At 41.2% G+C, this 17,651-nt stretch overlaps 1 protein-coding gene across 2 annotated transcripts in view; it reads left to right on the forward strand.

The window, feature by feature from the left end:
* Positions 1-17,651, forward strand: part of SIGLEC1 (sialic acid binding Ig like lectin 1) — a 114,400-nt gene that overhangs the window by 48,775 nt on the left and 47,974 nt on the right. For both annotated transcript variants that reach the window (XM_033953273.1, XM_033953268.1), the window contains exons 7-11: positions 3,312-3,611; positions 4,601-4,855; positions 6,558-6,857; positions 13,075-13,329; positions 17,089-17,391. In XM_033953273.1, the coding sequence (XP_033809164.1) occupies positions 3,312-3,611; positions 4,601-4,855; positions 6,558-6,857; positions 13,075-13,329; positions 17,089-17,391 (1,413 nt within the window). The remainder of the gene's footprint in view (positions 1-3,311; positions 3,612-4,600; positions 4,856-6,557; positions 6,858-13,074; positions 13,330-17,088; positions 17,392-17,651) is intronic.

The following is a 17,651-nucleotide window of genomic DNA, read 5'->3' on the forward strand; positions in this document are numbered from 1 at the left end:
AAGTTCCACTGTTTGAGCCTACAAGGGGGTGCTGAAAAGTTCTTAGCCCAACCAAGAAGAGAATGAAGTGGAGATGTTTCAATCAATGATCTGAAACAATGTCAAAACAAGGAATTTTGCTTCTGTAAATTACCACCTAACAAAATAAGATAACACTCTTTACAGCTATAGTGGCAAAATAACGCTCATAATTTAGGAAGTTGGTTGGTTAGGATGATAATTTTTCAGCACCCCCTCATAGATGTCAAAAGCTCGGCATTGATCTTGGTGAGACCAAGATCTCTGATCAAGTAGTTGAAGTAATTTTGGTTTGGATAGTATGAGTTTCTCTTATCAGCTGCACCACCGATACTATAAAATGGATCCACAACGTCTCCGTCACTCTCTGACTTACTGCTCTCTTCTAAAGACAGCTGCTCTCTTTCTGGGGGAGTGGGTATGGGGAGCTCAGGACAATGTGGCACTGGGGCAATGGATGAAGGAATGTCTGGATATGTGATTACAGATGCATGCTTGCTAGTTTGATGTTTGGAAGGGTCCACCATGGAGAAGTAACATTTGCTTCTGCCACATTTTTGGGATAGTAAACTTCATGGCTTTCTTTTCCTCTCCGTGATAACAAAAACAATAAATTTATTTCACCTATGACTAAGGGCTCCTTTTACTAAGCTGCGATAGTGGTTTTAGCGCGCTTAGCACGCGCTGAATTGCTGCGCGTGCTAGACCTTAATGCCAGCATTGAGCTGGCGTTAATTCTAGCCTTGTAACACGGATTTAGCGCTCGCTAAAATCCTGCATGCGTTAAAAACGCTATTGCAGCTTAGTAAAAGGAGCCCTAAATGTGTATGAGATTCTCGTAAGATATTTCATATATGATATATTTTCAAATAACATTGAAAATTTTAAAATGTATTTATTTTTTTAATTTAACATTCCAAGAAATTTTATAGCAGAAAATTCTGCCATCTTACTGAGAAACAAAATTGTCTTACCTTCCAGAATTTTTGGCATTGCTCGCATGTAAAGTGACGTGCCAAGGTTTGTCTTGATCCCTAACAAGCATGCCAAAATATGCTTTGTAGACATCACACATCATAGCAGATGCTTCTATGGAGTATTGTCCTTCTTATCTTGATAAATTGGCCACATTCATAGCAAAATGCATCTGTCGGATGTTTGCAACCTCTGGATGCCATCTAAAACAATGCAGATATGTTACCACTGAGCTGGTGGATTTAGGATCTCTATAATTATATTGTACTGCTATTTATATTGATGGAAAGTTCTAGAAAGTTATTGAAGTTATACTAAGGGGCCCATTTACTAAGGCCTATGGCCAAACTTAGCACAGCAAGTACCTATTGTCTGCAAAAAAGGTAAATTTCAAAATATAAATTTCCTGGTCACAAAAGCAAAGTTTGAGGGAAATGATAACCATTTTCTACACTTTTGTGGTATAGGCAATTAAGAAAGAACACTTAATACCCAGGAACAAAAAAAAAAAAATTGTTGCATTGTATAACAAATTCCCTAGGCGCTTCACTTTGCCCTTGTCCATGTTAAATTTTATCTGCCCTTAAGATTCATGGCTCCCAAGTCTCTTTTGGTCCTCCTTCAATTCTACACAACAAACCTGTGATCTAACAACTTTGCACAATTTACTATCATTTGAAAATGGAATCACCTCAGTCATTGTTTTCATTTCCAGGTCATTTACAAATACTGTATGTTTAAAAACAAACAAACCACTCGTCCCAACATAGATCGGTGGGCACTCCACTATTCTTCTTTCTCCACTGAGAAAATTGACCATATAGCTCTGCTTTATATCTTTTAATAATAATAATAAAAACTTTATTTTTATATATTGCCTTACCACAAACAGTTCTAAGCGGTTTACAATATATCATCGACTACTATACCATAACTTTTTGTGAAGTTGGTTTGCTCTTTAGCACATAGGAGTCATGGTATCCCTCATTTTTCATTAGATGAAGGTTGGTTTCTGCTCTGCATGTGTGGAAGGCCCTGTTCTCTTAAGACCATACTAACAGCTCCTTATCAGGTTCCTACCTCCCAAGTCTCATCTCTTCTTCAGGCTCTTCCACTTCTCCAGCTGATTCACTATCAGTTCCAATGATAAAAGCCACTGACTTAATCCCTTAACACACAGTTTAGTTAGGATGAGTTTAACCCAAGCTTAGATAGAAGCACGATGAAAAGAAGCTTAAATTTGGTGGTAATCTAGTGTTTAATCTGTGACCAATTTACCCTACATCTTACTTCTTCATTACTTGAATAAAACTAAAGCTTTCCATCCAAAACAGTCACCCTTTCAGTAGAACAAAAGCATTGAGAAGGCATTATTAGCCTTGTTAAATGAGGTCCACATAAACTTGAACTCTAGGAAGGTTATTTTCAGGGTAAAAATAAATATGAGCAATACCTCTTGCTCCTATTTACACATAAACTGCTTGAAATTGAAATATCAGAGGTTGTTTTTAATTGATTCAAGTCTTTTTCTTTGCAGTCGTTCTTTCCATGTAGATTGGGAGGGCATGAGCTTCTCTGATTTCTCACTGTGGTGTTCCTTGGATCTCTGTTCTGGTTCTAACCTTTTTCATCATCCATCCCCTGGCTATCATCATACAAAGTCTCAGAATCAGCTGCCCCTTTAAACATTTGTCTTATTGTAGGGAACTAAGAGAAGGGGGAACAAGAGATAACAGTAGAGAATCAAGGGGCAAAGGACTGAGACCAAAATGGAAAGCAAATCCTATCTGAAAAGATACAGTAAAACCTTGGATTGCAAGTAACTTGGTTTGCAAGTGTTTTGCAAGACAAGCAAAACTTGATATACAAGCAATGTCTTGCAATACAAGTACATACAGTATACACACATCACAACTGAGCCAATGGTTCTCTCTCTGACGCTGCAAGAGTGTAGTGACTGTTCTAAACAAGCAAAGTCTTGCAATACAAATACGTACAGTATACATGCATCACATCATCACAACTGAGCCGATGGTTCTTCTCTCTGACACTACAGGAGTGTAGTGACTGTTCTAAATGAGCGAGGTCTTGCAATACAAGTATGTATAGTATTTTGTATTAAAATTTTGGGGTTGTGCAATGAATCGTCTGAGTTTCCATTATTTCCTATGGGGAAATTCACTTTGCTATACGAGTGCTTTGGATTACAAGCATGCTTCTGGAACGAATTATGCTCGCAAACCAAGGTTTTACTGTAATCATATTTTTAAATCTAAAAAGTAATTATGCTCTTGATGATGTACTCGTCTTTGATACAGATCCTCCAAGGACTCCAGTGATGACCTCATTTCTGGAGACTCAGGAAGGCAAGTTGGCCATCATTCACTGCATGGTTGGTAGCATCCCTGTTTCGGAACTAACCCTTTACAGGAATGATAAACTTATTGCAACCACCAGCTCACATGGAGCACCCTCCCAAAGGTTAAGCATTTCTTCCTCACGTAACTCCTTGAAACTGGAGATAAAAGATGTCATATTGGATGATGAAGGAAAGTACGTTTGCAGAGCTACAAATGAATATGGCACTTCTGAGATATCTAAGAATTTTGCTGTGGAGGGTAAGTATAGCCCCTTTAAATGACATGATATCAAAGGAAACTGTTTGAAGCATTAAATATGTAAGGTTTGAAAATAAAACCTGGGGTTAAAAATAAAAATGTATGCCCATACTGGAAATTATTTATGTCACAGACCACCACAAATTTGGTTCTATAAGAAATATTATGTGCCCCACAGTTCAAAAGGACTTATCTCCATAGTGGTGATCACCATGAAGGTGATTCTATAAAAGAATGTCCAACACAGACCCCAGAGCTCCTGTTTTAAGCCTGCTTAAATTAAATTATCCAGTATTTTTATGCTGCTCATACCAGTTACAATTCAAGGCAGTTTACAGAGCAAGAAGCTGTATACAATCATTCCAGAAAGTACATGATCAGAAATTTTAAAAAACAGGTTTAAATTGAGGATTTAGTCAGTTACATAATACGTGTTTCTTAAACAATATTATCACGATAACAGAAAATTTAACATACATAAAAATAAAATTTTAGTTAGAAAGGAACTCCATCAATTTTTAGAGGAAAGAAATATACATTCATATCAGAAAATTCATCCAAGAGAGAGAAGTCACAAACTGTTTCATTCTGTATAATCTTCTTCGTGGGAAAAGAAGAAAAATATTTCAAAGTTAGCTGTCCGTGAGGTTAAGGGCTTCTTTTAAAAAGACGCGCTAGCGGGGTTAACGCACGCGACTTTTCATCACGCGCTAACTTCCACGCTGGCCAAAAACTACCACCTGCTCAAGAGGAGGTGCGTCCGGCGTTAAACCGCTAGCGCGCCTCTGTAAAAGGAGCCCTAAATGTCAGAATTGGGCTCTTTTTGATAGAATTGCCTCCAAAGTGTCACCAGATGGTGAATAAAGAATAGAATATATACGGGGATTTTTTCAGTGTTGTGCTTTTTTTTTCTTCAAGTTTAATCCATTATTTTCCTTCTTATGCTTTATCAGCAGTCCTTATGCATGTCTGATTTTTTGGGTTCTTAGCTGCAAGAGTCTTGGTTGCTCCATCGACGGAATTACATGAAGGTGACATGGTTACCATGACTTGTATAACTGCTAGAAAGATGCAAGAAGAGCCTCTTTACATCTGGTACAAGGATACCAAGTGGCTGAGAGAAAGCTCAGAAAATTCTCTTGTGTTTCATGCGGTTGGCAGAGGTGACGCCGGCTCCTATTACTGCAGAGCACAGGATAGAGAAGGAAGTGACGTGTCTCCAGCCAGCATGCTGCATGTGCTTTGTAAGCTTCTAGTTCACCAGTTTCACTTTTTAGTTCAGTCCAAATAAGTTCTGCTCTTTCATGGGGAGGGGAAGTGATGGAAGGGGTTGTAGTGTGAACCACTGATCCCTTTAAGCTGAGCAGTAGTTCTCCACCTACAGTTCTGAATGCTGGTTCACTATCACATTTCCAATAGTGAGGGACAGGCAATCTTTTCAGGACTCCGGAGAACCTGCCTGTCCCTTGTTACTGAAAACACAATATTGAAGCCCTCCCCCCACTAACACACACAGTGGCAGCAATGTACGTAGAATCTCACTTATCCGGCACCCAAGGGGATTGGTGGATACTGGATAACTGTTTTTCTGGTTCATTGAGAGTGTGTTAGAAACCTTGTCTAACGCATTCTCAATTCCACCCATCCCCCCTCCTGTTATCCATAGGGCTTGGGTAGATCAGGGGCTTTCCTAGAATTTGTGCACAGTACTATAGAATATGGCACACCTAATTTAGGCATGAGGATTTACGCAAGTTAGTGTAAATCCTCATTCCGAAAATCCTCATGCCCATATTTGGGTACTGTTTATAGAATAGCACTTAGGCCCTGATTCTATCAATGGTGCTTAGTGCATGTTAATCTTAAATTAGGTGCTATTTCTATAAACGCACCTAGTGGCGCCTAAAGCGGACTTAGGGTTTTCTTGGTCTAAATACTGGCATCTAAGTCCAAAACAGACATTTACATGCTAAATATGCCTATGATCTGCCCCTAACCATGTCTATTTTCTGGTAGGCGCCTTGGACTAGTCATCTACCTGAGAGTGGTAGGCACCTACCATCCAATTAATTTTAATTTAAGCCAATTATGAGATGTTACTTCCTTGTTATTGGCGCTGATTAAGCTTTTTAAATAATTAAATTAGGCACCTAGATTGATTAGGCACACCAATCTTGGCACCTAACTTTAGGCCCACTCCCTCTTGCTGGAACCCCCCCCCCCCCCTAAGATCATCTGCATGAGGGATGCCAAATCCCTCCTGTCAGATCCCCTGAAGACTCCCAACCCCGAATGTCCACGGCAGGTGGAGTATCCAATTCCTCCTGCTGCCACACCACCAAGATGTCCACCGACAGGAGGGATACCCAGTCCCTCATGCCAGAATCCCCCCATCCCTCCTAAGATCATTGGCAGGAGGGATGCCCAGTCCCTCCTGCTGGAACCTCCCACTTCCCCTAAGATCATTGGCAGGAGGGATGCCCAGTCCCTCCTGCCAGAACTTGCCCTCCTCCCCCCAAAGATCATCTTTAACTTTGGCCATATAGCAATTTAAATGGCCAAAGTTATGCATCTAAGTGACCCAAATGCTTTTGAATATTGACTTCGATATTAATATGCTCTGAACAAGTTAGTTTTTTGAAATGTCATTGAATTTTGACTTGCTGTTTTCCTTTCTTAAATATTTTTAATTGCATTCTACCATTTTGCTAAAGGAAATTAGACTTATGGCATTAGCTCATAGATCTTATAATGCTGCCATAGGCTTTAAACTGAAGATTTGTGTCTGATGGGAAGGGATGGAGGGATGTGTAAGTGTGTGTGAGGGGGAGGGGGGATTCAGTCTTCTCTTGACTATCATAGCAAATAGTTTTTGAAGAAAATGTTCAAACAGGACTCAATTGCCTATGATATTATATAAGAATAGTCCATGTTTTACCTCAACAGATCCTCCCAGAAAGCCTATGATGACTTCAATGCTGGAGACACAAGATGGACAGTGGGCTACCATCCAGTGTACAGTGGACAGTGAACCCTCCTCAGAGATTGCCCTTTTGAGAGGAGACAAGCTGGTGGCTTCTACTAATTCCCACATTCCTTCCAGCCAGAGGCACTTTGTGTCATCTTCCTATAACTCACTAAAACTGGAGATCAGGGACATTGTCTTAGAAGATGAAGGAGTATACACATGTTTAACAAATAACACATATGGGAATGCCACCTCATCTATAGAGTTTACTGCAGAGAGTAAGTAAAGACAAGTAACATTTCATATACTTTGTCTTTCTGGGACAGACCAAAAGTCCATCAAATGCAGTATACTGTTGCCAACAATGGCTAGTCCAGATCCCAAATACCTGATAAGATTCCAGAACAGTAGTGTGGAGGGGCATTTTTGAAAAAAATGTCTAAGTCCAACTTGGACATTTCCAGTTGGACGTCCAAAGTCGGAAGAACAGAAACAGCTATTTTCAAATGGCAACTGCTGTATGTCCAAATATACTTATTTTGTTTTTAAATCGTATACTTAGACGTCTTGGTCACCAGGACATCTAACTTTATACCCCATTTTTAATCAGAAAAAAAATCCATGTTGAAAACGTCTAAATGCAGACCATTTGGACATGGGAGGGGCCAGCATAGTAATTGACTGGCCACACAGACATCCCAACAGAGCAGTGGGACTCCTGAGAGGGCACTGCTGTGAGCTTCACATAAAGAGTTCCAGATGTATATCTCACCAGAACCCCCTTATAATTTATGGTGTGCCCCATAAAACTCCCCCACACCTATTATACCTACCTGTGTACCATCCCAATAGCTATTATGGCTGCAGGTAACACCTATATAGCAGTATAGAAGGGTTTGGGTGAGCTCACACTTTCTACCATAAACGTAGTGGTTAGAGTGGCTTATGGACCTGGATCATCCTCTCTATGGTTCACTAGCCCGCTCATCAAGTAAGTCTACACACCTGTGTGATGCTCTACTAGGCTTCCCCATAGCAGATGCTGCTGTTCTAGAGCCAGCTATGTACCTTTTTGTTCTCATTTTTGTAGTGGAAGAGAGTCAGTGGACATGGAGGAATGTGGGGGTGTCTTACCTTGATGCATGCAGTGGTAATCTGGTCAGATTGGGCACCTTTGTGGCACCTAGATACTTCTAAAACAGGTCTAGCTTTGAACATCTAAGTTCCGTCCAGGACATCTTGCAAAACATTTGTTTATTGCTACAAGATGTCCAAGCCTAACAAGCCCTTAAGTGTGCCCAAAGCATGCCCATCTCGAGCTCTAGGACGCCTTGCTAGACATCCAGAAACATAATTTTGATTATCAGCACTTGGACGTCCCAGCGCCGATTTAGGACACTTTTTGGATGTTTATATTTTTTGATTATGAATTTCATAATCAACCATAAATTTCATGCTGTTTGTTAGAAGAATAATCAGTGGATTTTTCCCAAGTCCATCTCAATAAGGGTTTATTGGCTGTTCTTCTGGGAGCTTGTCCAAACCTTTTTTAAATCCTGCTTTTGCTAACTGCTTTTACCACATTCTCTGGCAATGAATCTTGTGTCAGCATGAAAAGGCAAGATATACTTACTTTGCAATATGTGGGAACAGAATTGCTAGCTCGGGTGGGGCAATTTCCTTGAGTTTTCCTCATAAAATGCATTGCTTTAAGAACTAATCTTAGCGTATTTTACTCTCTGCTTGCTTCCAATAGCAGATGTGGACTATATTTTTCCTGTCCCCACAAAGTACAGGGGGGTATTTATGCTGCTTGGAGCAGAGGATGGGATATATAAGAAGAGAAAATGGGAGATAAAAAAACATATCATATTTAAAAATGCTTTTCAAGTTAAACTATAAACATGAATGAGTTTGCAACAGCCACTGGCACATTCAAGAGGATGTTGCCAATTACCGGGATACAACCAGAAGTGTAGAAACTGAAGTTGTAGATGAGAAGTAAAATATCTCCCATGTAAAAAGAATAAAACACTTCTAGAATTACAAATAAAAATCATCTTGAGCTTTTTCTCGTGATTTGGTCACCCTGGTAAGAATGAAGACCAGGTTGTGAGCCCCCCTTCCCCCTTTGCTTCTCTGGCTGGAAGATTTGAATGGCCCCAGATTCGTTGTTGACCTTCCATTAATTTTGTCAGGAGAGTAACAGCATGCTAATCCTGTTTTGTTACCATATTTAGTAGGTTGATATATATATATATATATATTTTTTTTTTTTTTTAACTTTCAAGACAGTATGACCTTCCTTTTTTTTTTACTTTTAAGAACAATGACTTCTTGAATTAAACTGTATGCAAGGTTTCAGCACTCACACTGGAGCAGTGGCATAGATAAGGGGGATGGAGGTCTCCCCCCCCAAAAAAAAAAAAAAATTAAGCACCATTGCTATGGTTGGTGGGTATTCTCTGGTGGCCATAAACTCGCCTATGCTCACAATTGGTGACACTTCCCATGTGCTGTCACAGTGCCAGCCTCCCTCCCTGCAAAAGTTCAGTTGATGTGCACACTCTAAAACTGAACATGCACAGGAGGTGGGGGGCTGGCACTGCAGTGACCTGTAAAACATGCCATTGACTACATGCATAGAAGATCTTCCGGCCTCTGGAAGAGGTATTCTTCCACTGGTGGGGCTTAGGGATTACCACCAGCTCACGTATTTACAATTTGAGTTGTGGGCACAGAGGAGGGGCACGGAGAGCAGGGGCAGAGCAAACTTTTGTGCCTGCCCATGTTGGGTTCAGGCTCCTCCCCTCCCCCTCAAATTGAACATCAGGTTATGCCACTGTTTTAAGTTTTTATTCATTAGCAGCAAATGACAGAAGCTTCAAGTTTCATGTCTACTAATACTGTATTTGATATGGTATTTATTACCAATATCTAAGTGGTTTACATATTGGTCCAGATTCAGGTGCCGGGGAAATCCATGCTAAGTGCTGTTCTATAAAGTGCACTCTGGCTGAGCGTCCTTTATAGAACAGCACTTAGAATGGGATTCTCACGCCAAAAGGACGCATGCCAGCTGAAACCTGGCATAAATCATGATGCACAAGTTGGGCATCTAACTCCACTATTCTATGACAGTGTGCCTCTGTATTTGGAATGCCTCTGACCCACCCATGCCCCTCCCATTACCATATCCCCTTTTGGGTTGTATGCAAGATACTTTGGGTGCACAGCATTATAGAATCGTTATGTAGGTAGATGCATGTGTAAATCCGAATTAGTGCCAGTTAAGTGTCAATTAACTCCAATTAACCCAAATGACTAATTAGTTTGCACATGCATCTGGGCTCTGGGCCCAAATTTGGGCGATCTATGTAGATCTCAGGGAATTATAATATACATATATAATTATCAGGACAAATAGAAATATGAAGTTAAGTACACTACGAGACTCATTTTCAAAAAAGATAAATATCCAAAAAACAGCATAAAGTGGTACTTGGCCGGTTAAATTGCCAAAATTTTCAAATTGCCATTATTTTAAATTCTAGATGTTTTTCTATGCTATTTTTCTAAGTTCTAAGGGGGCATGTTAGAGCTGTGGTTTGGGCTGTACTAGGGTGGGCTTAGGACCTGGACATTTTGCAGTGATAATAGTACATACATGCATGTATGACAGCTGTAGATGTTATAAGCAGTCCTATTAGAGCAGCAAGCAGACATCTGGAGTAGCCTGGTAGGCCAGTGTAGTGGACTCCAGAGAAGGGGAACTTAGGCCCATTTTCCATTTTAACTAGTACACTTGTGGCGGAAAGTGTGAGCCCATCAAAACCTACCAGAACCCACCTGAACTGATTTATAGGTGACACCTGCAGCCATAAGAGCTATTGAATTGGTAGACAGGTGGTCCGGTAGATTTTGGGGGAGTTTTTGGGGGGCTTATCATACACTGTAAGGGGGTTATGGTGAGATGTGTACCTGGGTCCCACTGCTCTGCTGGCATGACTTTATGCCCAATCTATTCAAAACGTTGACCACCACCCCCCACCCCATCCAAATGGCTTGTTTTGTGCATTTTTCATTTGGACGTTTTTTTTTGTTTGTTTTTTTAATTGTCAAAAAAGATAGACACACTAAGGGGGCAAACATCTAGAAATGGTCATTTTTGTAAAAACAAGATGGACATTTTGTGGTTTCAAAAATGGTCATTTTCACTATCTAATTTTTGGATACACATCCCAAAACATCCAAACTTGAACTTAGACATCATATAGAAAATGTCCTTCCACATCCTTTAGAGAGGAGAAAAAGGTAAATTCATAAGAACATAAGAACATAAGAACATAAGAAATGCCTCTACTGGGTCAGACCTGAGGTCCATCGTGCCCAGCAGTCCGCTCACGCGGTGGCCCAACAGGTATAGGACCTGTGCAGTAATCCTCTATCTATACCCCTCTATTCCCTTTTCCAGGAGAAAGTTGTCCAATTCCCTCTTGAACCCCAGTACCGTACTCTGCCCTATCACGCCCTCTGGAAGCGCATTCCAGGTGTCCACCACACGCTGGGTAAAGAAGAACTTCCTAGCATTCATTCTGAATCTGTCCCCTTTCAACTTTTCTGAATGCCCTCTTGTTCTTTTATTTTTTGAAAGTGTGAAGAATCTGTCCCTCTCTACTCTCTCTATGCCCTTCATGATCTTGTAAGTCTCTATCATATCCCCTCTAAGTCTTCTCTTCTCCAGGGTAAAAAGTCCCAGTTTTTCCAATCTCTCAGCGTATGAAAGGTTTTCCATCCCTTTTATCAGACGTGTCGCTCTCCTCTGAACCCTTTCGAGTATCGCCATATCCTTCCTAAGGTACGGCGACCAATATTGGACGCAGTACTCCAGATGCGGACGCACCATCGCTCGATACAATGGCAAGATAACTTCTTTCGTTCTGGTTGTAATACCCTTTTTGATGATGCCTAGCATTCTATTTGCCTTCTTAGCAGCCGCTGCGCACTGTGCCGACGGCTTCATTGTCAAGTCCACTATCACCCCCAGGTCCCTTTCTTGAGTACTCTCATTTAAAAACATCCCTCCCATCGTATAGTTGTACCTCGGGTTTCCGTTTCCCACATGTAATACTTTACATTTCTCGACATTGAACTTCATCTGCCATCTCGTTGCCCATTCCTCTAGTTTGTTCAAGTCCCTTTGCAGTTTTTCACAGTCTTCTTTAGTCCGAGCTCTACTAAATAGTTTAGTGTCATCTGCAAATTTTATTATCTCACACTTCGTCCCTGTTTCTAGATCATTTATGAATACATTAAATAGCAGCGGCCCTAGTACTGAGCCCTGTGGGACCCCACTCGTGACCTTTTTCCAGTCCGAGTAGTGGCCCTTCACTCCCACCCTCTGTCTCCTACCCGCCAACCAGCTTCTGATCCATTTATGTACATCTCCTTCCACCCCATGGTTCTTCAGTTTCCGGAGTAGGCGTTCATGGGGCACCTTGTCAAAGGCTTTTTGGAAATCAAGATATATGATGTCTATGGGGTCTCCGTTGTCCATCCGTTTGTTAATTCCTTCGAAGAAGTGCAATAAGTTAGTTAGGCATGATCTTCCCTTGCAGAACCCGTGTTGGCTGGTCATCAGCAATTCGTTTTTTTCAAAATGTTCATCAATTTTTTCTTTTATCAGTGTTTCTGCCATTTTCCCCGGTACCGAGGTCAGACTCACCGGTCTGTAATTTCCTGGGTCACCTTTTGATCCCTTTTTAAAGATGGGCGTAACATTGGCTATCTTCCAGTCCTCCGGGATCACGCCTGTTTTCAGGGATAGATTGCAAATTTGCTGCAGTAGTTCTGCTATCTCCTCTTTTAATTCCTTCAGAACCCTTGGATGGATTCCGTCCGGACCCGGGGATTTGTCTGTTTTTAATTTATCTATCTGCCTGTGTACATCTTCAAGGCTCACTTCCATGGTTGTTAATTTTTCTGCCTGATTTCCATTGAAGAATTGTTCAGGTTCCGGAATGTTGGATGTGTCTTCGTTTGTAAATACAGATGAAAAGAACGCGTTAAGTCTTTCTGCCACTTCTTTCTCCTCCTTCACCACTCCCTTCTTGTCACCATCGTATAGCATTTCTTTTGCATCCCAAACTCCAGGCGCCAGAGACACCAGTTGAGCCATCTATCCAGAAGTTATAAAAAGATAGATTTTCAGTTTAAATTATTGGAATAACATCTCCCATTGCAAATAGTTTGGCCATTCATTCCAAAATGCTGGGGCAGTTACTGCTAAAATTACCTCCAAATAGCGTCCAAAAGAATAACCTAAAAAGAGGGGATCAGCAGAAGACACTTCTGCTGACTAGACCTATGAGTATGAGCAGGATAGAAAAGATGGTTCTCCAATATAACAGAGTTTATGAATTAATACCAGTATTGTAAATAGTGAGGAACGCTACAACAAGGTCATCTTTCCTTATTGCCTTTATCCCTCCTTAGCGGCAAGACTTGTGATCACCCCTTCGACAGGAATACATGAAGGTGAAACAGTGAATTTGACCTGCACCATAAGCACTGACTCAAAGGCTGGGACTAACTACACCTGGTACAAGAACGGGGAAAGCTTCTCGGAGAGTTCTTCAGCCTCCCTTGTGTTTCAGCATGTCGCCAGTACGGATGCTGGCTCCTACCACTGCAAAGTCTCAAATAGTGAAGGAAGCAAACATTCAGCCTCTGTCTCTCTGAATGTGTGGTGTAAGTTTCACATCTAGTACTGTGTGAATATCCTTTCTTTTTTTCTTTTTTTTTTTTAATAAATCTTTATTAATTTTCAAATGTTAACAGTGCCATACAATGAATTTAAACATAAACACTACACAGAACGCACTTTAAATACACAAATAATTCAAAAAACAATCATTTTCTCCCCCTCCCCATAATTAATAGAAGAAGAAGTACATATTTAATTTCAATAATATAGATAATTAACTATAGCAAAAAATAATACATTCCCCTCCCCCCCCCACCTACCCACCCTGGATGTGTAAGGAAGTCAAATAAAAGGAAAGGTACATGACAGTTATTGTGACTCAATAAATGTGAATACCCTTTCTTATGAGGCTCCTGGGAGAGGTGGGACAGATACCTTAGAATATTTGAGTTTTCCCAAATACCAACTACGTATTATAGAAAGAGTCAATCAAGGAAATTGAAAAGATATGTGGTATTGCTAATTTTTGGTTTTAAAGCTACAATGTATATAGGAAGCCACCATAGATGTTCCTCTGCTTTGTCCATGGACATATTCACATTGAAATGTTAATCTGCACACTTACACAGCTTTTTTTTTTGTACACCAATTGATAAATGTCCCTCATACTGCACATGACACGCAGCCAGCCACAAAGCCCAAAAGACAGAGTAGAAACAAAGATTGATCGGGCACAAGCACTGGAGGTGCACTGTATCTTGAGGGTATCTGGGGGTGAGGGGTGGTGACCCCTCACACTAGATTGGCATTGTTTTATTAAAAAGTCTCTTTTCCCGTCAGTGCCTGAGTTGCTCTTCAACAGGAAATGACTGCATGTTATGCCCTCCCGAGGAATGTGGTGGACAGGAAAACGGTGATGGAATTCAAAAAAGTATGGGATAAACATAGAGGATTTCTAATTAGAAAAGAATGGTATAAATTAAAGAACTAAGACCGGTATTGGACAGACTTGTACAGTTTGTGTCCCGTATATGATGATTCAGCTGGGGAGGGCATCAATGAGAACTCCACTAACTTGGAACAGGACATTACTGGCCAGACTTTATGGTAGATATCCTGCAAACAATGCAATGATTGGATAGGCTTGAGTGAGCTTAGATGGCAACTTCAGCAGCTGGAACCTAGAACAGTATTGGGTGGAATTTAGTCTAAGGCCCAGAAATATCAAAGAATAATAATAATAATAATAAGTTTATATACCGCAGTACCGTGAAGTTCTATGCGGTATACAAAAGAATAAAAGAAGGTACAAATTGATTGAACTTAAAAGAGGTGAAAGCAAGTGGTTGATAGGTCAAGAGAACCGTTATTGAGGAGAGAGAGGTGTATGGGTTAGCTGTCTAGATACCTCAGGAGCAGATGTGTTTCTAGGCTCTTCCTGAATTCCACATATGTAGTGGGCGAAAGCAATTGTTCTAGATCTTTACCCCATAATGCTGCCTGATGTGAGAGAAGGTGTTCATGGTGTTTTTTTAGTTTACATCCTCTAAATGGGGGGGGGAAACGAAGTTCAAATGTCTTGTGTTTGTTGGCTGAGAAGGAGAAAAGGTCAGTTATGTATTTAGGGGCTAGTCCATATAGTACTTTTAAAGCAGAGGCAGGCGAACTTAAACTTTACGCGTGCTTCCATCGGAAGCCAGTGTAACTGCCGGTAGTAAGGTGTCACGTGATCAAATTTCTTTAGCCCGAAGATTAGTCTGACCGCTGCATTTTGCATTAATTTTAAACGTCGCATATTCTTTTGGGAGATTGCTAAATAGGCGATGTTACAGTAGTCAAGTTGACTCAGTACGAGGGATTGTACCAGGATTCTGAATGCTGAAGTATCAAAATATGATTTAATGGATTTAAGTTTCCAGAGAGTGAAAAAACCCTTTCTGATTAAGGAGTCCACCTGGTTTTTCATGGTTAAGCATTGATCTAGAGTTACACCCCATGTAACTCTATGTTCATGGTGGACTGAACAGGGTAACTAAGTTTATTGATACATAGTGTTGTTTTGGTGTCAAGCGGATGTGGAGAAGCAACGAAAAATTCTGTCTTCTCTGAATTAAGTTTGAGCTTGAAGTCTGTCATCCAATGCTCCATCAAATTTATAGCTTCTGATGCCTTGGGAATAGTTTCTGAGATAGAGACAAGTTATTTAATCAAGTATTTTTAATGACGTCGGGCAAAGGCTTGTGGGCCGGCTTTTAACTTCAATAAGATTTTTTGCTATTGGAGTGGGGAGGAAGACCTTACATCCTGGGATGCACTGGGAAGGAGGCCTAAGACTCCAATTGGCCCAGGTGCCTAAGCCCCCCTCCCCCCTATGAGAGGGGTCTTAGGCATCCGAGCCAATCAGGGCCTTTGGCTCCTCCCCGGTGCATTCCAGAATGGATCAGGAAGGGGGAGGCCCTCCATTTTGCAGTTGTGGGCCTGCTGGTTGGAGGGTGTATGCCTCCCTCCAGCCGGACCTTCATCTTAAAAGGTATGGGGGAGTGGACGTGGTCTTCCTGTTAGGGGGGATGCTGGGTGGGGTCTTCAGGTATGTGGGGGTGCCCTGGTTGGGGGGTCCCCAAAAGATGCCTTGGAGGGGTGAATTTTCAGAGGGGTGGCGGCAGGGGGAATTGGGCACCCCCTCCTGCTGGGGAATGCTTTAGGAGGTGATGGCAGGAGGAATTGGGCACTCCTCCTGTCAGGGGCTGCTTCGGGAGTGCGATGCTTCAGGGAGGAGTGGTGGCAGGAGAGAGTGGGCATCCTTCCTGCTGGCCAACTTCATGGGAGGGCATGTTCCCTGCCCCAGCCGCTTAATTGATTGTGGCAGGGAGATTTCCTAGCCGCATTCAGTTTAGCAGCCATGTCTAATTCAAATGTAGTCACAAATTTCAATGGCCTACATTTCAGGCACCTATTGCAGCCCTAGTGATACACCTAGGGCTGCTTAAGCTCACCAAAGGCCACTTCTGGGCAAAACCACGTCCACGCCCAGCCTTGGGCAAGCTTAAATGTCCCTACAAATCTCCTTCAACCACAATAGACACCTACAGTGTAGGCGGCCTGCCTTGGGGTGTTTTTAAAAAATGTGTGCATCAATTGGCTGGTTAGAGTGGTAGGATACCTACCACCACCTATAATCGGAATGCCGATTATAGAATTTGGCTTTAAGGGCTCCTTTTACTAAGGTGCATTAGGGCCTTAATGCATGGAATAGCGCGCGCTAGACCTTAACGCCAGCATTAAGCTGGCTTTATTCTAGAAATGTACCGTGTGGTTTAGCGCACGGTAATTTCGTGCGTGCACTAAAAACGCTAGTGCACCTTAATAAAAGGAGCCCTAAGTGTATCCATTTAATAAAATGTTTTTTTGTTTGATCCTCATAGATTTGGAAGTTTAAGAGGTGAGTTTTTTGTTTTTTTAATCTCTAAGATGAAATCAGAGTGAGTACTGAATAAGTACTCTGATAACTCAATGAGGCTTTTTTGTCCTACCTATCCATGACAGGTTTAATAAGTCATATAACATGATGTTTGAAAATAAAGCATATGTATTTGTCTCTCCAGTAATTTGATAGCAGAGATATTGTGATTTATCCATTAACCAACGAAAGTATGCCTTTACAGCTCATAATTTTTTGAAGGATTGGAACTCAGTTTTATACAACAGGGTCTTTGATTTTTCTAACAATCTTATTTCTGCACACATTATTTTAAGCACAGTAAACTAACTGAAATCTTGTTGATATTATTGTTTTGCTGTTATAGATCCCCCAAGGAATTTGTTGATGAAATCATTTCTAGAGACAGAAGAGGGGAAGTTAGCCATCATTTACTGCTCTGTTGACAGCAATCCACTATCTACAATGACCCTGAGCAAAAGCAATGTATCAGTGGCTGTCACCAGTGTCCATGGTGCTGAATCCAGCCACAGGCTTACTCTGTCTTCTTCCCGCAATGCCTTGAAACTTGAGATCAAGAATGTCAGGTTGGAAGATGGAGGACATTATGTTTGCTCTGCCACCAACACCGAGGGGACATCGTCAGATTCTTTGTATTTCCGTGTGCAGAGTGAGTATCAGTTTGTAGTATCCTAATTGCAAATAGACAAGACAAAGCTGGCAATTACGGCTTAAGTACATGAATGCATAAGTGGCAAGCAGGAAAGGCGGAAAGGTGGGAGAGGGAAGATATGATAGAGATGTTTAAATCAAAAATCTAGAAAAAATGTTATTCGCCAAGTGGTGGCAGTGCCCTTAGAAAACCATTTACTCAAAAGTGGAGAAAAGGCCTCAACTATCAATAATATGCAGACGGCAACCCAATGAGTT

This window comes from Geotrypetes seraphini, chromosome 1, assembly GCF_902459505.1.
Source record: "Geotrypetes seraphini chromosome 1, aGeoSer1.1, whole genome shotgun sequence".
NCBI classification, from domain to species: domain Eukaryota; kingdom Metazoa; phylum Chordata; class Amphibia; order Gymnophiona; family Dermophiidae; genus Geotrypetes; species Geotrypetes seraphini.